At 53.8% G+C, this 24,636-nt stretch overlaps 1 protein-coding gene across 1 annotated transcript in view; it reads right to left on the bottom strand.

The window, feature by feature from the left end:
• The window catches only part of LOC147116922 (ubiquitin carboxyl-terminal hydrolase CYLD-like), a 56,893-nt gene that overhangs the window by 18,968 nt on the left and 13,289 nt on the right, over positions 1-24,636 (bottom strand). Inside the window, 12 exon segments of the mRNA XM_085987192.1 lie at positions 506-614; positions 1,692-1,824; positions 3,354-3,420; positions 4,234-4,325; positions 5,328-5,438; positions 7,042-7,105; positions 7,108-7,176; positions 9,276-9,438; positions 12,491-12,702; positions 15,483-15,588; positions 16,822-17,109; positions 18,546-19,024. Of these exon segments, the coding sequence (XP_085843318.1) occupies positions 506-614; positions 1,692-1,824; positions 3,354-3,420; positions 4,234-4,325; positions 5,328-5,438; positions 7,042-7,105; positions 7,108-7,176; positions 9,276-9,438; positions 12,491-12,702; positions 15,483-15,588; positions 16,822-17,109; positions 18,546-18,998 (1,867 nt within the window). The 5' untranslated portion in view covers positions 18,999-19,024.

The raw sequence follows: 24,636 nt of genomic DNA, 5'->3' as shown, positions 1-24,636 counted from the left end.
GTAGAAGATATCTGGCATTGAGGTACAGATCAGCCGTGACACAACAGAATGGCACAACAGGCCTACTCTTGTTCCGATCTTCCTCAGTGAGTGCCTGAAATCAATGGGCGACACCCCCAATTTCAGTCACCATCTTGCTTTCTCCGTGAAGCTGAGAACTTACTCCTGGAAAAAGATCTTCACCGAGGGCGGGACTACTTTATACTGGGAACCCTCTGTACTTTCTTGTGATTTCTTAGGCTTGATGTGACCTATTGCGCCGCGCCGTGCCGAGTGACAAGTCGGGCAGGCAGCGCTGGCTAACGCGCTCCCTGGCCACTCCCTCATTGCCTTCCTAGCCTGCAGGGACGTACCCGTGACTTCCATTAACCCGGCCCCCGAAGTTCCTTCTCCCCCTCGTGCCCCCAGAGCCAGCGGAGGGGGCGGAGACTGGGCGCTCGACATTGCAGGAGGGGAGGGATGGGGAGCCGACGGTCTAGCGCGCACTGTCACCGCCTTCACCTACTGTCACACAGCAGGTCCGTGATGTCGAGCTCCATCGACGGGATGATTTTCTCAAACATTTTGTAATTCTTCCCGAAGCGAGGCATCTGGATTATGAAGCAAGACGGAGCCTGAGGAACAAAACAATTAGTTTTAAAGGGAACAGAGACACCTGGGGGTGTTTGTGCACAAGTCAAAGGTGGCAGGACAAGTTGAGAAGGCTGTTAAAAAGCACATGGGATCCTTGACTTTATAATAGAGGCATAGAGTACTAAAGCAAGGAAGTTGTGCTAAATCTTTATAAAACACTGGTTAGATAGGAACAGAAGGAGGCCATTCGACCCCTCGAGACTGTTCCGCCATTCAGTTAGATCGTGGCTGATCTGTATCTTAACTCCATCTACCCGCCTTGGTTCTGTAACCCTTAATACCCTCGCCTAACAAAAGTCTATCAAAAGCAAAATACTGCGGATGCTGGAAATCTGAAATAAAAACAGGAAATACTGAGCAGGTCGGGCAACAGAGTTAACGTTTCAGGTCAATGACCCTTCATCAGAACTGATGCTGCCTGACCTGCTGAGTATTTCCAGCATTTTCTGTTTTTATTTTATATTAAAAATCTATCAATCCCAGTTTTGACATTTTCAATTGACTCCCCCCCACCCCGCCCCCCACCCCCTCCCCCCCAGCCTCAATAGCCTTTTGGAGGAGAGAGTTCCAACTTTTCACTACCCTTTTGAACATAAGAACATAAGAATTAGGAGCAGGAGGAGGCTATTCGGCCTTCGAGCCTGCTCCGCCATTCAATAAGATCACGGCTGATCTTCGACCTCAACTGCACTTTCCCGCCCGATCTCCATATCCCTCGATTCCCCTAGAGTCCAATAATCTATCGATCCCAGCCTTGAATATACTCAAATGTGAGGAAGTGCTTCCTGACATCGCCCCTGAACGGCCTGGCTTTAATTTTAAGGTTACGCCCCCTTGTTCTGGACTGTCCCCACCAGAGGAAATAGTTTCTCTCTATCTACCCGATCAACTCCTTTAATCACCTTAAACACCTCAATTAGATCACCCCTTAATCTTCTTTATGCAAGGGAATACAAGCCTTGCAACCTGTCATTATAATTAAACCGCTTTATCCCCGGTATCATTCCCTGGGGCCTGTCTGGCGTGGATGGAGCAACGGAGAGTCACGACCCGCTCACCTCGGCCAGCTTGAGATGGTTGCTGTGGAAGGAATGTTCCACTAACTGCTGTACAGTGGGAACAACAAGATCATCATCCTCGTCGATAAATATCTGGTGGCAGTAACACTCCTGGTCCTTCTGTCCTTCTGACCTGGGGAAACAATCAGACAGATTGGTTACCTCCATTGGTATCGAGCCGCACAGAAATACGTAAGCGGTACAACAGTCCATACTGCAGTGTCTACCACCGTAAACATTCACTCCCTCCACCACTGGCGGGCCGTGGCTGCAGTGTGTACCATCTACAAGATGCACCGCAGCAACTCAACAAGGCTTCTTCGGCAGCACCTCCCAAACCCGCGATCTCTACCACCTAGAAGGACAAGGGCAGCAGGCGCATGGGAACACCACCACCTCCACGTTCCCCTCCAAGTCACACACCATCCTGACTTAGAAATATTTCGCCGTTCCTTCATCGTCGCTGGGTCAAAATCCTGGAACTCCCTCCCTAACAGCACTGTGGGAGTACCTTCACCACACGGACTGCAGCGATTCAAGAAGGTGGCTCACCACCACCTTCTCAAGGGCAATTAGGGATGGGCACTAAATGCTGGCCTTGCCAGCAATGCCCACATCCCAGGAACGAATAAAGAAAAATTACACCACATCCGGGAATGCTGGAGGCTGTATCTGGAGTCGAACCTCCAACACCCATTAACTTGAGGAACACAAATGGACAATGCCAGAGGCTGTGCCAGTCAGTTGGGTATTGGGGGTTGACCAATGGATTAGCCAGTGTAACCAGGGTAACGTTCGGGGTGCTGTATCCAGGCTGGGTGCCAGCTCCTAGTTGCTGCCCAATTACCCCCTGGAAAGTGAGGCGACACTGCTGTATCCAGGCTGGGTGCCAGCTCCTAGTTGCTGCCCAATTACCCCCTGGAAAGTGAGCGACACGTCGACACAGGTTGTCCCCCCCCACAGTTCCCTCTCTCAATAACCCACTTATAAAACTTGGGGCAGCTCTCAACAATTGGGGCACGGAGCGGGGGGGGGGGGGGGGAACGGTTATGAGCATGGAGGAGAATCCTCGATTGGTGGATAGAATTCAACTAGACTCTCTGGAATACAGGGAAGCCACTGGAGCTTGCTGAAGGCAGGAGTGATGGGAGTGAGGAGGGCGAGACTGGGCGGAAGGGGGTTGAAGCAGGGATGGAGGGGGGGCCCGGGCAGGGCAGAGCTGAGGCGGCGGAGGGGGAAACAAGGCGGGGTGGAAGGGGGTGAGGCAGGGGTAGGGGGGGGGGGGGGCAAGGCAAGGTGGGGGAGATGGGCGGAGGGGCGAGGCAGGGGAGATGGAAGGGGGAGGGGCGAGGGAGATGGGGGGGTGAGGCGGGGCGGAGCCGAGGCCGGGGGGGGGGGGGAAACAAGGAGGGGTGGAAGGGGGGTGAGGCAGGGGTGGGGGTGAGGCGGGGGGGGGGGAGGGGGGTGAGGGAGGGGTGGAAGGGGGGTGAGGCAGGGGTGGGGGGGGTGGTGAGGCGGGGCGAGGGAGGGGGTGAGGCAGGGCGGAGCTGAGGCGGGGGGGAGGGTGAGGCAGGGAGATGGGAGTGGGGGGGGGGGGGGGGGGAAGGGTGGTGAGGCGGGACGGAGCCGAGGCAGGGAGTCTGACTCCAATCAGAGACTAACTTCAGTTTCAGTAGTGGCTCCAGTCCCAGAACGTGCTGCATGATAACGTTGAGAAACTCCTCCGGATCTGGAAGAGAAGAGTACAAGACTCGTTACTGTCCGGGGTACGCTGGCCCCGATTCCCTTCCCCGATGACGGCGCTGGAGTGTCGTTTCCCCCCTCCCCCTCGAGTCTCGCACCCTAAGTGTACGTGTGAGCCCAGACTTTGAGTGGAACCAGCTATTCCACCACATGGGCTACTCACTTTGTCATTGTTAACCAAGGGTGGTGGCAGTGGGGGGGGGGGGGGGGGGCGGGGGCTTCGATTATTTCCACCTCCTAAAGCAAGGATGCTGAGGCCAACAGTGTCACTCTGAATCAAAAGATCGTGGGTTCAAGTCCCACTCCAGGGACTTGAGCAGAGAACCTAGGCTGACGCTCCAGTGCAGTGCTGAGGGAGTGCTGCACTGCCAGAGGTGCCGTCTTTCGGATGAGACGTTAAACCGAGGCCCCGTCTGCTCTCTCAGGTGACGTAAAAGATCCCACAGCCACTATTTCGAAGAAGAGCAGGAGAGTTATCCCCGTGACCTGGGGTGAATATTTATCCCTCAACCAACATCACTAAAAAAAACAGATTATCGGGTCGGTATCGCATTGCTGTTTGTGGGATCTTGCTGTGCACACATTGTCTGCCGCGTTTCCCACATTGCAACAGCGACCTACACTCCCAAAAAGTACTTCATTGGCTGTAAAGCGATTTGGGACGTCCTGAGGTAGTGAAAGGCGCTATAGAAATGCAAGTTATTTCTTATTCTTTCAGTAGCAGGCGGACTTCAGGCACTACCGCACGGTACAAGCGGTGACATCACAGCCCCCACCCACGCCCGTCCTCGCCACTGACCTTTCTCCTCGGTCGTGAAACCCGCGCAGTATCCGCCTTGCGTCAACTCCTTCCGCAGGTTCATCACCTTTTTACAGTCCACAAACCCGTCCCTGGCACAGAAAGAGAGAGAGAGAGAGAGAATGAATCACGGCACAGGCACCGACTGAGCTGGAACCTTCGCCCACCAGGCTCGCTGAAGGTGTAGCGGAGTGGGGGGGGGGGTTTAGTTCGGATTCACAGCGCCCGTTAGTTGTTCCCTGCTGTCACTGCTGATCTGCTGTGCTGTGGGGAATGGTCCGTACACACAGCACGTTAATCCATCCCAATCAGTCCTGCTCTTTCCCCACGGCTCTGCAAATGTTCCCCCTTCATGTATTTATCCAATTCCCCTTTGAAAGTTACTATTGAATCTGCTTCCACGAACCTTTCAGGCAGCACATTCCAGATCACAACAACTCGCTGTGTAAAAAGAATTCTCATCTTCCCCTATTCTTTTGCCAATTATTTGTCCTTTGGTTACCGACCCTTCTGCCAGTGGAAACAGTTTCTCCTTATTTACTCTATCCTTTTTTAAAATTTTGAACACCTCTATTAGATCGCCCCTTAACCTTCTCTGCTCCAAGGGGAACAAGCCCAGCTTCTCCAGTCTCTCCACATAACTGAAGTCCCTCATTCCTGGTACCATTCGAGTAAATCTCCTCTGCACCCTCTCCAAGGCCTTGACATCCTTCCTAAAGTGCGGTGCCCAGAATTGGACACAATACTCCAGCTGGGGCCTAACCAGTGTTTTATAAAGATTTTACATAACTTCCATGCTTTTGTACTCTATGCCTCTATTTATAAAGCCATGGATCCTGTATGCTTTTTCAACAGCCTTTTCAACTGTCCTGCTACCTTCAAAAGAGTCAACTACAGTATTCTGGAACTTGGAGGAGAAGGGAGAACACACAACCCCAAAATAAACCAGTGGGAGGAGGATCACATGGCTCCCTCTTATTTCAAACCCCCCTCCTCTCCCGCCATCCCTCACTCCCCCATCCTTAGCCCCATCCCCCTCCCCCTCCCATCCTCGCCCGCCTCGGCCCCCTCCCCCACCCTCCCCGTGTACTGACCTGCGCAGCGGATTCACGATTTCCTCCCGTAATATTCGCTGAATGTGCCCGTCTTGGTGGGATGTGGACTTGTGCAGCATGGAGTCCAGCACCAAGGTGCAGGAGAAGAGGCTGCAAACACCAAACACACACAAGCACCGTCAGAGAGTCAAGTGCTGGGGACTGGGGCCCGGGTGGGGACCTACTTTTCTTATTTTTGTGTCTGGTGTACATGAATTTCCGCCCCGTCCCCTCCCCCCTCCCCCCACTGGGTGCAGGGATATTCCCTCTGCCATGCACCTTATCTTGGACAGTGATGCAGTGAGCAAAGGCTCGGGAATCTCGTAACTCAGAACAGTGAACATTAAACTGAAGGCAATTCGAAACACTCTACCCCACCCGCACTGACTGTGTCCCGGCTGTGGGTTCTTTCCTCTTTTAAGACGCTCCTTAAAACCTACCTCTTTGACCAAGCTTTTGGTCACCTGTCCTAATTTCTCATTATGTGGCTTGGTGTCAAATTTTTTGTCTTAAATAACGCCTACTACGTTAAAGGCGCTATATAAATACAAGTAGTTGCTGTTGTTCAGGCAGGCGAGGCCTGGTCTACAAGTGAGACCTGGTCACACCATCCCTGGCTGTGTTCAGACAGGAGGGGCCCGCTATCGGGGACGGACAGGCGAGGGGCCCCGCTCCCGGGGACGGACAGGCGAGGGGCCCCGCTCCCGGGGACGGACAGGCGAGGGGCCCCGCTCCCGGGGACGGACAGGCGAGCGGCCCCGCTCCCGGGGACGGACAGGCGAGGGGCCCCGCTCCCGGGGACGGACAGGCGAGGGGCCCCGCTCCCGGGGACGGACAGGCGAGGGGCCCCGCTCCCGGGGACGGACAGGCGAGGGGCCCCGCTCCCGGGGACGGACAGGCGAGGGGCCCCGCTCCCGGGGACGGACAGGAAGGGGCCCGCTCCCGGGGATGGACAGGAAGGGGCCCCGCTCCCGGGGACGGACAGGAAGGGGCCCCGCTCCCGGGGGACGGACAGGCGAGGGGCCCCGCTCCCGGGGACGGACAGGCGAGGGGCCCCGCTCCCGGGGACGGACAGGCGAGGGGCCCCGCTCCCGGGACGGACAGGCGAGGGGCCCGCTCCCGGGGACGGACAGGAAGGGGCCCGCTCCCGGGGACGGACAGGAAGGGGCCGCTCCTGGGGACGGACAGGAGGTAATGAACGGCTGAGGGGAGTTTCTCCACTGAACTAACTGACCTGCTGTGTATTTCTAGAATTTTTATATTAGATATCCAGCATTTGTTCCTTTAACCCTTCTGTAAAAAATCCAAGGTGTATCCCACAAACGAGGGAAACGAGCAAGTAATTCCCAAATGTATTCATTTCTCCCCACATGAAATAAATAGGGGACATTTTTCCTTCTCCAGGAAATACGCGACTCCTTCCCGGGATTCGGGTGACTCTTTACTGGAAGCGCGCCCGAGACCCGACCCTAGTGAGCCAAAGCCTGAGAGCTGTAGGGGCAGCGCCGCCGCCCCCTCATCCCAGCTCCGCCCCCGCCCACGCCCCGTGTGTCCCGAGGCCAGGATTAGCTGCTCTCCCGACGTGCGTCTGATATCAGGTGACCTCAGCGCAATCCTGGAATCAAACCCGCAGCCCTGCCGGCTCTGCCTGACTCCGATATAAACTCGCTTGGATTAAATTACGATCAGTCATTAAAGTTCGGAGCCTCCCTGCCTGAAGAGAGCGGAATCCATGTAGCAGGAATTGCAGTGTCCCTGAATCCCGCGCATTCTCCCTGCAGAATCCGGACAGCCTCTTCATTCCTCGGTGGAGGGATGATCACGGGAACCACGCTGCTCTCCCGATTGTCTGCGGTAAACGGGAAGTGAAGAGTGCGCACCGTGAGGACCACGCAGTGTTGTACAACCGCCACACTCCCCCTCACCCGCTCCACCTCCTCCCCACTCACCCCTCCTCCCCACGCCCCCTCACCCGCTCTCCCCCTCACCCGCTCACCCTCCTCCCCGCTCTCCCTCCTTCCCGCCCCCCGCTCCTCCCCGCTCCCCCCGCCCCCCCCCGCTCCCCCCCCCCGCCGCTCTCCCCTCCTCCCCGCTCTCCCCTCTCGCTCACCCTCACCCGCTCTCCCCCCCTCACACCCCTCCTCCCCGCTCACCCCTCCTCCCTACCAACTCCCTGCTCCCTCACCACTCCGCACCCCGCCATGGTGAACATGGAGCAAATCAATCACTCCCCCGGGAGCTGAATACGACTGACGAGCCCACCCCCACCAGCCTGCTTTTGAGCCCTCCACACCCCCCGGCCACATTTTCTCCCCCTCTGCTCCTTCCTCCAGAACGAGGTACGTCCAGTCCCTCACACCCAAACAGGCTGCTGTTTGCATGTGAATCTAGACTGGCCATTCAACCACGGCAGGCATCACATGCGATCCCGATTCCCGTCCTCTGCCGAACGCCCTCATCCCGGAGGATGCCCAGTGCCGGGAGGGCTGCACCTTAGCCGGGATTTTGTGAAATTCGTGGGTCACGGCTGAGGCAAGGTGTGTTGGGCGGGCCGATGAGTTCGCAGCAGGGCCTGCGTAGCCCTCCTCAGGAACTTCGTCCGTAGGACAGTGGAGGTTCGGGATGGGAAGATATCGGAGCAGCGAGTTGCTCTCACAGCAGCGCCCGCCCACCCATGTCCTGGTGGGTGCTCACAGAGCACACACTCCCACGGGCACAGCACAGTGGGAGAGTCCTTCTCAACCAAGGTATAGCAACAGAGGAACAGGAGGAGGACATTCAGCCCATCGAACCTGTTCCGCCATTCAATTAGATCATGGCTGATCGGTACCTCAACTCCCATCGTTGCTCCATATCCCTCGATACCCTTACCCCCAAAATAATCTATCAATGTCAGTCCTGAAGCTACGACTGTCCCCCAGCATTCACAGCCTATTGTGGGAAGAGAACTCTGGATTTCCACCACCCTTTGTGTGAAAAGGTGCTTTCTGATTTCACCTCTTGAAAGGCCTGGCTCTAATTTTAAGGTTCTGGACTCTCCCACCAGAGGCATAGTGGTTATGTCACTGGGCTAATAATCCAGAGGCCTGGACTAAGGATCCAGAGACGCGAGTTCAAATCCCACCACGGCAGCTGGGGAATTTAAATTCAGTTAATTAAATAAATCTGGAATTAAAAAGCTAGTATCAGTAATGGTAACCATGAAACTATTGGGGAAAAACCCAACTGGTTTGTTGATGACACCCACATCCCAGGAACAAATAATAAAAAAATAGTTTCTCTCTCTACCCTATCGAATCCTTTAATCATCTTAAACACCTCAATTAGATCACCGCTTAATCTTCTATATTCAAGGGACTACAAGCCTAGTCTATGCAACCTGTCCTCATAATTTAGCCCCGGTATCATTCTGGTGAATCTGTGCTGCACCCCCTCAAAGGCCGATATATCCTTCCTGAGGTTCGGTGCCCAGAACCAAACACAGTGCTCCAGATGGGGTCTGACCAAGGCTCGGTACAACTGAAGCATCACTTCCTCACTTTTGTAATCCAGCCCCCTCGAGATAAAAGCCAACATTCCAGTAGCCTCCATTAGCATAGGGGGGCTGGAGGGGTGATAGCTGGTCCTTCATCCTCCCGGTGCTGAAATTGAAACTCACCTCCGCCCATCTCCTGCTCTGAACCATTCCTTCCCAGATTTTCAAAGCTGCGGAAACCTGACCTCCGCCCTTCTCGACCTTTACCAATCACAATATTCAGGCTTTCTTGAAACCCAATCTTGATGTTACTCAATCGCTAATTCCTAATCCACCTCGTCTTTGACCTTTACTCTTTAACCCCCCGACCCCTACAGTGGGGTGACCCGCACTATGGGCCTTGATGCCACCACCCCCCCCCACCCCGGTAAATAAATAGTCTAACGGAGGTGTCGACCAACAATCAGTCTTACTGGTTCGTTCTGGGTCTTGCGAATCCTCCCGAGCTATGACTAGAGACTGGAACCTGATATCAGGCTGACAGGACTCCAGACGGACGAATATTCCCTTTTTGGTCGCGCACTGGAAGTATCGCGTCCCCTGCCAGGTTCCGTCACTTACTCCTTTGTCTTCGTCCTGTAAGACAACACATCTGTCAACGATTTCCCCCAGCCCAGCGAGTAAAGGCACTGCCCACTGGACAGATGAAACATAAGGACCAGAAAGAAAAGACTTGTATTGATATAGGATGAATAAAGAGATAAGGACAAAATTCAAACTAAAGAAAAAAACTCATACTAAATACATAGAAAAGAAAGGAGAGGATAAAGCTCTTAAGGGGCTTGACAGGGTAGATGCAGGGAGGATGTTTCCCCTGGCTGGGGAGTCTAGAACCAGGGGTCACAGTCTCAGAATAAGGGGCCGGCCATTTAGGACTGAAATGGGGAGAAATTTCTTCACTCAGAGGGTGGTGAATCTTTGCAATTCTCTACCCCAGAGGGCTGTGGAGGCTCAGTAGTTGAGTATATTCAAGACAGAGATCGATAGATTTTTGGATATTAAGGGAATCAAGGGATATGGGGATAGCGCAGGAAAGTGGAGATGAGGTAGAAGATCAGCCATGATCTTATTGAATGGCGGAGCAGGCTCGAAGGGGCCGAATGGCCGACTCCTGCTCCTATTTCTTATGTTCTTATGTAAGATGACAAAAGGGATCACGATGAGGTTAGGAAAGAAGTCAAAAAAGCAATTAGGAAGGCAAAGAGGAACTATGACATTAAACTATCAAGGAATATAAAAAGTAATAGTAAAGTATTCCACAGACACATAAATAATAAAAGAAACATCAGGATAGGGATAGGGCCACGAAGGGATACACACAATAAATTCATAGTGAAATGGCAGAATTATTAAATAATTACTTTGCCTCAGTATTTACCACACCTTAGGAAGGATATATTGGCCTTGGAGGGAGTGCAGCGTAGATTTACCAGAATGATACCGGGGCTCCAAGGGTTAAGTTATGAGGAGAGATTACACAAACTAGGGTTCTACTCCCTGGAATTTAGAAGGTTAAGGGGTGATTTGATCGAAATTTTCAAGATATTAAAGGGAACAGATAGGGTAGAGAGAGAGAAACTATTTCCGCCGGTTGGTGAGTCGAGGACTAGGGGACATAATCTAAAAATCAGAGCCAGGCCTTTCAGGGGTGAAGTTAGGAAACACTTCTACACACAGAGGGTGGTAGAAGTTTGTAACTCTCTTCCGCAAACGATTGATGCTAGATCAGTTGTTAATTTTAAATCTGAGATTAATAGACTTTTGTTAACCAAAGGTTTAAAGGATATGGGCCAAAGGTGGGTATATGGAGTTAGGTCACAGATTAACCACGATCTCATTGAATGGCGGAACAGGCTCGAGGGGCTGAATGGCCTCCTCCTGTTCCTATGTTCTTCGAAATAGTATCATTGGATCTTTTACATCCGCCCGAGGGCAGACGGGGCCTCGGTTTAATGTCTCATCTGAAAGACGGCACCCCCGGCAGTGCCGCACTTCCTCAGCACCGCACTGGGAACGTCATCCCGGATTAGGTGCTCAAGTCTCTGGAGTGGGACTTGAGAACAATGTTCCCAGTAAGCAGGGCGGCCGCGGGGAAAGGTCCCGCGCAGGCCGCTCACCGGCCTTCCCGCTGTAACTACCGGGCGTGCGCTGAGATTCAAAGGGGGCCGCGCGTTGAAAGAAACGGGCCGCGCAGAGGAAAGCGCAGCTCCCAGGGAACGTTGGAATTGGAGCCCACGGCCTTTCTGACTCAGGGGCGAGAGTGCTACGGCCGAAGTTCGGCTTCACACATGTAGAATGACCAGTCGGTGGAGATACAAGGTGACCCATTCCCCAGCGAGAGTCAACATTTCAGGAGAGGGGAGGGAAGGCAGTTGGTGGTGGTAGGGGGAATAAAGAGAAACTGAACAATGGGCTAGACACAGGGTTGGCGGCACGTGTTAGAAACATAGAAAATTAGGAGCAGGAGTAGACCATTCGGCCCTTCGAGCCCACTCCGCCATTCAATATGATCGTGGCTGATCCTCGTGAATCACAAACCCCTCACGCACCAAGTTGCGCTGTGGAAGGTCTCCTCGGGCAGGAGGAAGAGGCTCAGCAACCTCGAGCGTGGGCAAAAGAAGCGTGTCCACAAAAGGCACCCACCCCATTCTGCTCAGTGGGTGAAGACACCGTGCAGAACATCGAGGATGATACAGGAGTGCAGTGGGCAGGGTGCCAGAACGCAACACGGAGGATCAGGTTCAAATCCCATCGTGGCAAACTGTGAAATGAAATTCAAGAATTCTGGTCATTCTTGGGGGCAAGGCGCCGGAGAGAATGTCCGCACGAGCTGCCATTTTGTTATTTAAAAAAAAAACATGTTTTTCTTCCTCCAAGCCGGGAAGGCCTACGCGTGGCTTCAGTGACACACTATGTGGTTGACTTCAATTCCCCCGGTCACTCCTCAATTGACACTACTGCTGAAAAGTGTGGCTGTGATGCCCCTGCAGTCGAATGGCCCAGCACATTTGTTTCTGCTCACATATGAAGAATGGCTACTTGGATGAGGCAAAGGAGGTCGCCCAATGCCTGAATCACAGAGAGAATACACACACAGTAGGAAATCAGCAACACTATAGTGCCCTTGAGGTGGAGAAACACGTCTGAAGACACTTCACAGAAGCATAAGGAAAGAAATGGCAAGTTGAAGAGGGCGATATTCGGATGGGGTGATCAAAAGCTCGGTCAAAGAGGTAGGTTTTAAGGAGGAGATGGAGGTGGAGAAGCGGAGAGGTTTCGACAGGGAATTGCAGAGCGTAGGGCCTGGGTGGCTGAAGGCAGGGTGATTCACTGGGAATTGAACGGCACGACCTGTTGTCAGCCGTGACTCAGTGGGCAGCACACTCGCTTCTGAGTCAGAAGGTCGTGGGTTCAAGACCCTCTCCAGAGACTTGGATACGTACCTGAAGGGAAAACATTTGCGGGGATACGGGGAAAGGGTGAGGGAGTGGGATTAGCTGAAGTGCTCTTGCAGAGAGCCGGCACAGGCTCGACAGGCCGAATGGCCTCTTTCCGTGCTGTAACCATTCTAGGATTCTATGAGTCATCCACCGTGCACAGTGGTGAAAAGAGCCAAACTTCTCCTTACCAGCTCGATGCCGGCGTGTTTGCCTGTCACGCCCGGAAGGTGACCCAACCACTGGATGACTCCAGTCACCGGATGCCCTTTGTTCACGTTGATTTGTACAACAGATTTAACTCCCAGCCAGTCCTTGGGCTCGCTCCCTTCGTTCTCCGAGTGCTGTCGGTTCAGGCCCTGAGGTGGTGAGGCACCGTCTGCCGAGGCCTGGCTCTCGCTGGCTGCAATGGAATGAATTGACTCAAGTCAGACCGTTTAATTCAGCGTGGCTCAAGGATCACGACCCAACCTACTCCGATGCCAAACCCCCTCAGGTCCACGACCTGCGTTTCCCTCACATTGAGAGTAACTCCAGGATGATAGGAGTTAATGGAGTGCGCCAAGTTAACTCCTATCATCTTCAATTCCAATGTTCTGGTCACTTCCCCATCAACTCCCATTAGCACGGGCAGGATGGCCTCCTTCTGTGCTGTAACCGTTCTAGGATTGTATGAACTCCCACTTGCTCGTGTTTCAATAGACCTCTTCCTATTCACTGGCTCTCAATGGGGATTCAGTGACAAGAGGTGGCCAATTTGAAATGGTCACTAAGGGGGCAGAGAGGTTAGGGGAAATTTCTTTACACAGAGGCTTGTTAGGCACAGAATGCTTTGCCAAAGGGAATGCCTGAGGCAGAGGCAAATACATCTTTCAAGGGAAGGGTTGATAAACATTTAAAGCAGAGGAGGATACCGGGCTGTGGGACAGTGGGATTCTTTTTATATTCAGACAGAGCTATGGAGAACAATGGACCCCCTACACTGTCCCATCAAACACTCCCAGGGCAGGAACAGCACGGGTTAGATGCAGAGTAAAGCTCACTCTGCACTGCCCCATCAAACACTCCCAGGGCAGGTACAGCACGGGTTAGATACAGAGTAAAGCTCTCTCTACACTGTCCCATCAAACACTCCCGGGGCAGGAACAGCACGGGTTAGATACAGAGTAAAGCTCCCTCTACACTGTCCCATCAAACACTCCCAGGGCAGGTACAGCACGGGTTAGATACAGAGTAAAGCTCTCTCTACACTGTCCTATCAAACACTCCCAGGGCAGGTACAGCACGGGTTAGATACAGAGTAAAGCTCCCTCTACACTGTCCTATCAAACACTCCCAGGGCAGGTACAGCACGGGTTAGATACAGAGTAAAGCTCCCTCTACACTGTCCCATCAAACACTCCCGGGGCAGGAACAGCACGGGTTAGATACAGAGTAAAGCTCACTCTGCACTGCCCCATCAAACACTCCCAGGGCAGGTACAGCACGGGTTAGATACAGAGTAAAGCTCTCTCTACACTGTCCCATCAAACACTCCCGGGGCAGGAACAGCACGGGTTAGATACAGAGTAAAGCTCCCTCTACACTGTCCCATCAAACACTCCCAGGGCAGGTACAGCACGGGTTAGATACAGAGTAAAGCTCCCTCTACACTGTCCTATCAAACACTCCCAGGGCAGGTACAGCACAGGTTAGATACAGAGTAAAGCTCCCTCTACACTGTCCTATCAAACACTCCCAGGGCAGGTACAGCACGGGTTAGATACAGAGTAAAGCTCCCTCTACACTGTCCCATCAAACACTCCCTGGGCTGGTACAGCACGGGTTAGATACAGAGTAAAGCTCCCTCTACACTGTCCTATCAAACACTCCCGGGGCAGGAACAGCACGGGTTAGATACAGTGTAAAGCTCCCTCTACACTGTCCCATCAAACACTCCCAGGGCAGGTACAGCACGGGTTAGATACAGAGTAAAGCTCCCTCTACACTGCCCCATCAAACACTCCCAGGGCAGGTACGGCACGGGTTAGAAACAGAGTAAAGCTCCCTCTACACTGTCCCATCAAACACTCCCAGGGCAGGTACAGCACGGGTTAGAAACAGAGTAAAGCTCCCTCTACACTGTCCCATCAAACACACCCAGGTGTAAAACAATAGCAGCAGGAGCTATGCAAAGGGTAAAGTGTTCACAGAGTCCCGAGGACCTGGGGTGGTTTTAAGACTTAATTGGAAAGAACTTGCTTTTACACAACAAGAGCAACCTGCATTCATGTAGCACCTTTAAATGTGGAATAATGCCCCAAAGTGCTTCACAGGAGTGCAAGGACACCGAGCCAAAGAAGGAAAGATTCGGACGGGGGACCAAAGGCTTGAACAAAGAGGTTGGTTTTAAAGGAGGGTCTTAAAGGAGGAGAGACAGTTAGAGAGGTGGCGGGAAGGATTTCCAGGGCGTGGGACCACGCTGGCTGAAGGTTAGGCTGCCATTGGTGGGGCGAAGGTTTTGAGGGGAGCTTGTAGGAGGAAGTTATGGAGGTAGGGAAGGGGGGGGGGGGGCGGGCGGGAAACTTCGTCATGAGGATGGGAATTTTAAAATGGAGGTGTTGTGGTCCGAGAGCCAATATAGGTCAGCAAGGAGAGAGTTAAAGGGCAAATGGGACCCGGTGAGGGTGGCAGGGCCGAGGGGTCTCTGTGTGGGGGAGGGGCCGAGGGGACTCGGTGTGGGGGAGGGGCCGAGGGGACTCGGTGTGGGGGAGGGGACTCGGGGCGGGGCAGGGGGCTGAGGGGACTCAGGGCGGGGGAGGGGACTCGGGGCGGGTTAGGGGACGGGGATGGGGCAGGGGAGGGGGCCGAGGGGACTCGGGGCGGGGGAGGGGACTCGGGGCGGCAGTGTTTTTAATGAGCTGAAGTTTACAGAGGTTGGGGGATGGGCAGCGACCTCTCACACCTTCAAACCAGTTTTATAACCAATGGATTATTTTTGAGGTGCATCCACTGTTGTTCCTCAGGCAGTGAAGTGACCCTTGGATGCCCCGATCAAGGCACCGTTCACACACTGTGCCTGGACATGGGCCAAAGCAGGGGCTGGAACAAGAACTCGAATGTACCAACCCACGTCTCTCTGACAGATCCCATCTGTGATTGGTTCCACCCCCCCCGCCCCATCCCTGACTCACTGAGACTCACAGGTTCTGCGCTGGAAGCTCCCAATGGGTTGAAGCATGTCTTCCTTTATTACAGACTCCAGAGGCACCTCCCACGGCGTTACCTGTTGTTCTCCCGTCATCGGGTCCTGCAACAGAGTGAGGCAACCTTCAGCTTGAGCTTGGAGACACGAAAGAAGATTCTCACCGGCGAAAACACCGCGCGGCGAGGGACTAAAAAGAGTGAGGACAAAGAACGGGAAAGAGGATAGAAGAGAGGGGAGCTTGTTGGTCCTGGGAGGGGCAGAGCCGTACAGACCCAGGCTCCAACCCTGCTGTGTGCTAGGTTAGCTGGGGCAGTGGTACAGGAGCTACAATTGGCCTGAAACGCCCCTAGAATAGGGCGGAGACAAATCAGCCAGGGTTCTCGCTCCCCCAGCGCTGTCTAGCGTGCACAGCAAGGTCCCACAAACAGCAATCCAGACAATTGGGGAATAAATATCGGCCAAGACACCAGGAGAGCTCCCATGCCACGGGATCTTTTACGTCCACCCAAGAGGGAAAACGGGACCTTTGGTTTAAAGGCTCACCCGAAAGCGTCAGCCTAGATTTTTGCGCTCGAGTCTCTGAAGTAGGATTTCAACCCACGACCTTCTGACTCAGAGGCGAGAGCGCTGCCCGCTGAGCAACGGCCAAAAGGCGTGCGTGTGCGCGGACAGTCGCACTCGGCGGAGTTTCCCCTCTCCTTCACGCCCCCCACCCACCCCACCCATCCTTGCGCTCAAATAGTCTGCAGACACTCGACTTGAAGGGGGGCCACTTGGGAAGTTCTCCATGGAGTCAGTCCCAGGAAGGCCGTCAACAGCTTTGGGACCAGGAGCAGGGCGGAAGCAACCGGTGGAAGACTGGGCTGCGGGATGGACGACCAAATGCTTCCCAGTAAAACGAGGCAGGGAATGGGGAGGAGCGACAGAAACATTCAATCCTCTCAGCAACCCCTTCAAAACGCAGCGTGTGTACTGACACCACTGTGACAGCCAATGAGTTGGAGGCGGGGCGGGACTTACGGCAGCACTCGCAGCAAACAGTCTATTTTACAGCGAACAGAGTCTATTTACTCAGAACCTCTTATGAACTGCAGCAAACTACAGCAACTTCTCCCGACAAAAGCAGGATTATTTCTCCAGCATGATGCTGCGAGTGGAGAATAGTTACATAATACAAATTATGTGTGTAAAATTAACCCTAGTCATTAACAGCAGTGACTGACAGCGGAATTACCCAATCATCTCCATTCTGGCCGGGACTTGTGGTGTCATGACACACAGCTTTCAAGAAAGACCCTGAGTCGACGAGGCACCGTCTGAAGCAGGGTCACTCACCATTACAAAACTGACCAGAACCGTTGAGCCCCCGTCGCTGATCCCCACCACCGTCGCCTCTTTCATTTCCTCTTCCATGTAGATAGCCACGCGGTCCCCAGGGTTCACGGGGTAATCCCCCGGTGGGTTGTTAGTCTTCGCGCCTCCCGTGCTCATGTACCGCCCCACGTCCCTGAAGCTCCACCGCACCAGGACCTTGTTGAACGGCACGAAGATGCCGCGCTCCTTCTTGCAGTGGAAGTACTGGACCCCGCCAAACTCTCCGTCGTTCTGTCCCTTTACATCCCCCTTTGGAACAAAGAACGTATAAAATAAAGTGAGGAGGAAAGATGGATGGAAGGGAGGGGGAGGAACGGAAGGAAGGAGGGGGGAGGAACGGAAGGAAGGAGGGGAGAGAATGATGGAAGGGGGGGGAGAGGGGTGGAAGGGAAGTGGGAGGGATAGATGGAAGTGGGGCGTAAAGGTTTGAAATCACCCCCCACCCCACTTTGATGGCTAAGCAAGGTGTTCCAGGGGTTTATATATAGAATAATGGATAACCGGGAGTGAGTTACAGGCTGGAATCTAATCAAGGGGTTCAGGGGGTTTATATATAGAAAATAATGGATACCCGGGAGCAAGTTACAGGCTAGAATCTAATCGAGGGGTTCAGATGGTTTATATATGGTCACCATTGACCAGAAACTTAAATGCACCAGCCACATAAATACTGTGGCAACAGGAGGTCAGAGGCTGGATATTCTGCGGCGAGTGTCTCACCTCCTGACTCCCCAAAGCTTTTCTATCATCTACAAGGCACAAGTAAGGAGTGTGATGGAATATTCTCCACTTGCCTGGATGAGTGTAGCTCCAACAACACTCAAGAAGCTCAACACCATCCAAGACAAAGCAGCCCGCTTGATTGGAAGCCCCTCTACCACCTTAAACATTCACTCCCTCCACCACCAGCGTACCGTGGCTGCAGTGTGTACCATCTACAAGATGCACTGCAGCAACTCGCCAAGGCTTCTTCGGCAGCACCTCCCAAACCTGCGACCTCTTCCACCTAGAAGGACAAGGGCAGCAGGCGCATGGGAACACCATCACCTCCAAGTTCCCCTCCAAGTCACACACCATCCTGACTAGAAAATATATCGCTGTTCCTTCATCGTTGCTGGGTCAAAATCCTGGAACTCCCTCCCTAACAACACTGTGGGAGTAACTTCACCACACGGACTGCAGCGGTTCAAGGCAGCGGCTCACCACCACCTTCTCAAGGGCAATTAGGGATGGGCAATAAATGCTGGCCTTACCAGCGACGCCCACATCCCAAAAACAAATTTAAAAAAATATGGAATAACGGATACCCGGGAGTGAGTTACAGACTGGAATCTAATCGAGGGGTTCAGGGGGGTTATATATAGAATAATGGATACCCAGGAGTGAGTTACATACTGAAATCTAATCGAGGGGTTCAGGGGGTTTATATATAGAATAATAGATACCTGGGAGTGAGTGACAGGCTGGAATCTAATCGAGGGGTTCAGGGGGTTTATATATAGAATAATGGATACCTGGGAGTGAGTGACAGGCTGGAATCTAATCGAGGGGTTCAGGGGGTTTATATATAGAATAATAGATACCTGGGAGTGAGTTACAGGCTGGAATCTAATCGAGAGGTTCAGAGGGGGGTTTATATTTACAATATTGGCTACCCGGGAATGAGACCCTTGAAGCAAGCTTACCTGCAACTCTATTCCAAAGAATGTTCCCGGTAGCACTGGGCTGTCGCATAACCTTCCAACGTACTGGACGATCCCGGGCAGCGGCTTGGAGTCGTAGTCAACGGTCACCAGGTCCAGCTTGCGTATCTGGCGCGCGCTTTCCAGCGCCTTCTTGTCCAGGTAGAGGTCGAGGCGCTGAGCGGATGGGCTGACAGCCTGGAGGAGGCCCGCGTCCTGCTCGTTCAGCTGGCGCAGGATGTCCACCTCCAGGGCCTGGTGTACGTCTGCATCCACCAGGTGGACCTTCAGCTTGCGGCCGGACGCCTGTGGCTCGCTCTGCACCTCCTTCATGTACTCAGTCTCGGGAATGATGGCGATGTTTCCGGCGGGAAACACGCGCTCGTTGACGCGAAAGTCGTCCATTAAAATGAAGTAGAGGTACTTGATCTCTTTCTTACTGGAGAAGAACGACATTGCTTTTTAAAATTCAGCACCGTGACCTGGGAAAAAACAGAAACAATAAACAAAAGAAATGGGGGCAGGGCATAACTGAATATTTTCTCTCATGGATCTGTTTGACCGTCTAGACAAAAGGGGAGTCCAAGCACTGGCCTTTCACCACAGGGACCCAGCTTTCAATCCAGCCCAGACTGCAGGGATTGAGAGTCTATCTGTCTCCCTCTGTCTATCTGTTGTCTGTCTCTGTCTGTCAGCTGTCTTTCTTTGTCTGTCTGTCTGTCTCACTCTATCTCTCTCTCTCGTCACTGTCTGTCTGTCTCTCTCCCTCTGTCTCTCTCTACCTTTCTGTCATCTGTCTCTCTCTCTCTCTCTCTCTCTCGTCTGTCTGTCTCTCTCTGTCGTCTGTCTCTCTCTCTCCTTCTCTCTCTCTGTCGTGTCTCTCTCAATTTTCAATTCAAATCGCTTTATTGGCATGACAAGTTACATCTTATGTTGCCAAAGCATCAGAAAACATTCGTTTGTTCACAAAAATACAGATCTATCCATACAGTGTATAAACAGATATATCTCTCTCGTTCTACACCTCTCTCTACCTCTCTTTGTCGTCTGTCTCTCTCTCGCTACCTCTCTCTCTGTCGTTTGCTGTCTGTCTCTCTCCTCTCTCTCTACATCTCTCTCTCTGTCGTGTCTCTCTCCCTCTCCCTCGCTCTACACCTCTCTCTCTCTGCCTCTCTCTCTCGTCTGTCTCTCTCCTCTCTCTCTCTGTCGTGTCTCTCTCCCTCTCTCTCGCTCTACACCTCTCTCTCTCTACCTCTCTTTGTCGTCTGTCTCTCTCTCGCTACCTCTCTCTCTGTCGTCTGCTGTCTGTCTCTCTCCCTTTGTCTGCCGTCTGTCTCTCTCTCCCTCTGTCTGTAAGAATGAGTGTTCACCAGCCTTGTCCCAGTTCCCAGTAAGTTCCAGTCCAACACACACACTAAATTGCCAATGCCACTCAGAGCCAGGCTGGGTAAGCTGAAATAACCCATCGGTGTGGTTGAAGTGGTCGGATTGAGGTTAAGGCACATGGGAAGAATTCCACTTGGCAAAATCCTAAACATATTTCTAAAGAACACACCTGTGAAGTTGTTACGGAGGAAACCTTCCCCCAATCTCCGGGGCACAGCAGAGGGCACTTCACATCCACCAGCACGCCATGGCAAACGATAATCGGAAATCACCGAGCCGACTCTCAGGCAGGCGATCGAGATTCTCGGGTTACCTGCGACGCTGGCAAGGCGGCATTAGTTGCCCGATTTGAGCTGCCCTGATGGCATTAAGAATCAACCACACAGGCTCAGACTGGAGTCACGTGTGGGCCAGCCCAGGTAGGGAGTGTGGTAAACCACTGTTTGTATTCCTGTTTGTCCTGTTTGTATTCCACTGTGTACATGCCTGGACATGCCTCGGCTGACTCCTCCCACAGGTCCTAGTATAAAGGTGACTGCTCCCCAGCCCTTGGTATCCTGGACCGGTCGACCACTCGAGGCAGACCTCCATTCTGTTGTTAATAAAAGCCTTTAGTTACTCTTCTAACTCTCAGTCTTTTATGAGTAATTGATAGCGCATCAATTTTATTAACAACATTTTTATAATGGAGAAGATCCTCACACCAGCATGCCTAGACTTAGACCATCGGGAGGCGGACTCATCCACCAAGTTTACTCACTGGCTTAAGTGTTTCGAAAAATTCCTGACCGCCTCCGAAGCAATCAAATCGGACGAGGACAAACTGGATGTCCTGACCTCCAAAGTGAACCACCGAGTGTACTCGGTCATCCAAGACGCGACCTCGTACGCGGATGCTATCAAGCTCCTCAAGGACCAGTACACGCGCCCAGTGAACGAAGTGTACACCAGGCACCTCCTGGGGAGTCGTAAACAACAACCTGGGGAATCGACCGTGGAATACCTTCAGGCACTGTCTGTGCTTGGCCGGGCCTGTGGTTGTAAGGATGTAAAGGCCGCCGTGTACACAGAGGAACTTATCCGGGACGCTTTTGTAGCGGGCCACAGATCCAATTACACACGACAGCGACTGTTGGAGCAGAGTAACCTCGACCTCAACAAGGCCTCTGAACTCGCACTATCGTTGGATGCAGCCTACCAGGGCATGGATGCCTACTCCTCTGCACCGTGGACGCCGCGGGGAATGACAGCCTGGGACACGGTAGGACCGCCTCATAGCGCCGTGCCACCCCAGCCACACCCCAACAACGGCCCAACTACCGCAGCAGTGTCCCAAGGCCAGACAGCAGTGCCCCAAAGCCAGAAATGCTACTTCTGTGGCCAGGCAAAACACCCCAGAGCGCGCTGCCCGGCGAAAAACGCGATCTGCTCGGGCTGCGGGAAGAAGGGACACTACGCTAGCGTCTGCAGGGCCAAAGCCACCCCGAACCCCAGCAGCGCCGCGTGTGGGCCATGCGGGCCGCCATTTTGGACCTCCCTGGCCGTGTGCGAATCACCGGTACAGCAGCCATTTTGGACGCCTCCAGCCACATGGGGATCATGGACGCCGCCATCTTGGACGACAGCCGGGACGCAGCAGGCCCCCAACACCGCCTCATCTGATACCCGCAGCGACACACCGACCCCTACGCTGGCATCCGTTACACTGGACCAAGCGAGACCGCACCAACTGGCCAGTTCCACAATGGACATTAAGGTAAATGGTCACGATACAATCTGCCTTTTTGACTCTGGGAGCACGGAGAGCTTCATCCACCCCGACACGGTGCGGCGTTGCTCTCTCCCAGTCCTGCCTGCGCAACAGCGGATTTCTATGGCCTCCGAGTCCCAGTCGGCGGACATCGGCGGCTACTGCGTGGTGACACTCGTAGTAGACGGGACCGTGTACGATCATTTTAAACTTCTGGTCCTGCCTGACCTCTGCGCTGCCGTCCTGCTGGGGTTAGATTTTCAGTGCCACCTTAAAAGTGTTACGATGGCGTACGGTGGACCCCTACCCCCACTCACAGTCCGCAGCCAGCAGCTTCCAAATTGCCCGCCGCGCACCAGGTGCAACCTCTCCACACTCAGAGTCACCCCCCCACCACTGTTTGCTAACCTCACCCCCGACTGTAAGCCCATCGCCACAAAGAGCAGGCGATACAGTGCCGGGGACAGGGTTTTCATTAAAACCGAAGTGGAGCGGCTCCTGAAAGAAGGGATTATTGAGGGCAGCACCAGCCCCTGGCGAGCCCAGGTTGTGGTCGTTAAGACCAGTGAGAAGCAGCGCCTGGTCATCGACTACAGCCAGACAATAAATCGCTACACCCTGCTGGACGCCTACCCACTCCCCCGTATAGCTGATATGGTCAACCAGATCGCGCAGTACCGCGTCTTCTCGACCATTGGCCTGAAATCAGCGTACCACCAGCTCCCCATCCGCCCTGAGGACCGCCAGTACACTGCCTTTGAGGCAAACGGCCGCCTCTATCACTTCCTTAGGGTTCCCTTTGGCGTCACCAACGGGGTCTCCGTCTTCCAAAGGGAGATGGACCGGATGGTAGATCAAAATGCGTTGCAGGCCACTTTCCCATATCTGGACAATGTGACCATCTGCGGCCGTGACTTGCAGGACCATGACGCAAACCTCGAAAAATTCCTCCGCACCGCCCAACTCCTAAACCTGACATATAACAAGGAGAAGTGCATATTCCGCACAAACCGCCTCGCCATCCTTGGCTGTGTTGTGGAACACGGAGTCATCGGCCCCGACCCCGACCGGATGCGTCCCCTTATGGAACTTCCACTGCCCCACTGCCTCAAGGCCCTGAAGAGGTGCCTAGGGTTTTTCTCCTATTACGCCCAGTGGGTCCCCTACTATGCGGACAAGGCCCGTCCGCTGATCAAGTCCACCTCTTTTCCCTTGACGGCAGAGGCCCGCTTAGCCTTCCACCGTATCAAGGAGGACATTGCCAAAGCCACCATGCACGCAGTGGACGAATCCATCCCCTTCCAGGTGGAAAGCGACGCGTCCGACTTTGCCCTGGCCGCTACCCTCAATCAGGCGGGGAGACCCGTGGCCTTCTTTTCACGAACCCTCCAAGGCCCGGAGACCAGACACTCCGCTGTTGAGAAGGAGGCCCAGGCGATTGTGGAGGCTGTGCGTCATTGGAGGCACTACCTGGCCGGAAAACGATTTACCCTGCTCACTGACCAGCGTTCAGTTGCTTTTATGTTTAACAACAAGCAGAGGGGCAAAATCAAAAATGACAAGATCTTGAGGTGGAGAATCGAACTTTCCACCTACAACTACGAGATCTTGTACCGGCCCGGGAAGCTAAATGAACCCCCGGATGCGCTATCGCGTGGCACCTGCGCCAGCGCGCAGATCGATAGACTACGGGTCCTCCACAATGACCTCTGCCACCCGGGGGTCACCAGGTTCTTCCACCTCATCAAGGCCCGCAACCTGCCTTACTCTATTGAGGAGGTCAGGACCATGACCAGGAACTGCCAAGTCTGCGCTGAGTGCAAACCACACTTTTATAGACCAGACAGGGCCCACCTGATAAAAGCCACTCGCCCCTTCGAGCGCCTGAGCGTTGATTTTAAAGGGCCTCTCCCCTCCTCCGACCGCAATGTGTACTTCCTCAATATTATTGATGAGTACTCCCGTTTCCCGTTCGCCTTCCCCTGCCCGGACATGACCAGTGCCACGGTCATTAAATGTCTGAACAACCTCTTCACCCTGTTCGGCTTCCCCAGCTATATCCATAGCGACCGGGGCTCATCGTTTATGAGCGACGAACTCCGTCAGTACCTGCTAACTAGGGGTATTGCCACAAGCAGGACCACCAGTTACAACCCCCGGGGGAACGGACAGGTGGAAAGAGAAAATGCGACAGTTTGGAAGGCCGTCCTGCTAGCCTTAAAGTCTAGGGGCCTTCCAACCTCCCGCTGGCAGGATGTGCTCCCCGATGCGCTCCACTCTATTCGGTCACTGCTCTGCACTGCCACTAACGCCACCCCTCATGAGAAAATGTTGGTCTTCCCAAGGAAGTCCACATCAGGGACATCGCTACCGCCATGGCTGACGTCCCCAGGGCCGGTCCTACTGAGAAGACACGTGAGGACCCATAAAACGGACCCCCTGGTCGAGAGGGTCGACCTCCTCCACGCCAACCCCCAGTATGCTTACATCGCATACCCGGACGGGCGGGAGGACACAGTCTCCATAAGAGACCTTGCACCCTCGGGGACCACAGTAACCCACTACCCACTACCACCCCCCCCCACGATCCGATATCCAGCCCCAGCAGACGGCAGGCCTGGGCCCCGCGACCCGCTCGACATCTACGAGGACGACACGCCTGTGCCACAGCCTACGCTGGACTCGACGCCGGAAGCTTCACTACCCCTGCCGTCGCCACGCCGATCACAGCGGCAGACAAGACCTCCGGAGAGACTCCAATACACTAACTTTTAATACACTTCACCCCGCCGGACTCAATTTTAAACAAGGGGTGAATGTGGTAAACCACTGTTTGTATTCCTGTTTGTCCTGTTTGTATTCCACTGTGTACATGCCTGGACATGCCTCGGCTGACTCCTCCCACAGGTCCTAGTATAAAGGTGACTGCTCCCCAGCCCTTGGTATCCTGGACCGGTC

The sequence above is a fragment of the Somniosus microcephalus genome, chromosome 5 (genome assembly GCF_052327205.1).
Source record: "Somniosus microcephalus isolate GS21.2 chromosome 5, FLI_Smic_1.0, whole genome shotgun sequence".
In the NCBI taxonomy this organism is placed as follows: Eukaryota; Metazoa; Chordata; class Chondrichthyes; order Squaliformes; family Somniosidae; genus Somniosus; species Somniosus microcephalus.
This window is presented reverse-complemented; position numbering and strand designations above follow the sequence as displayed.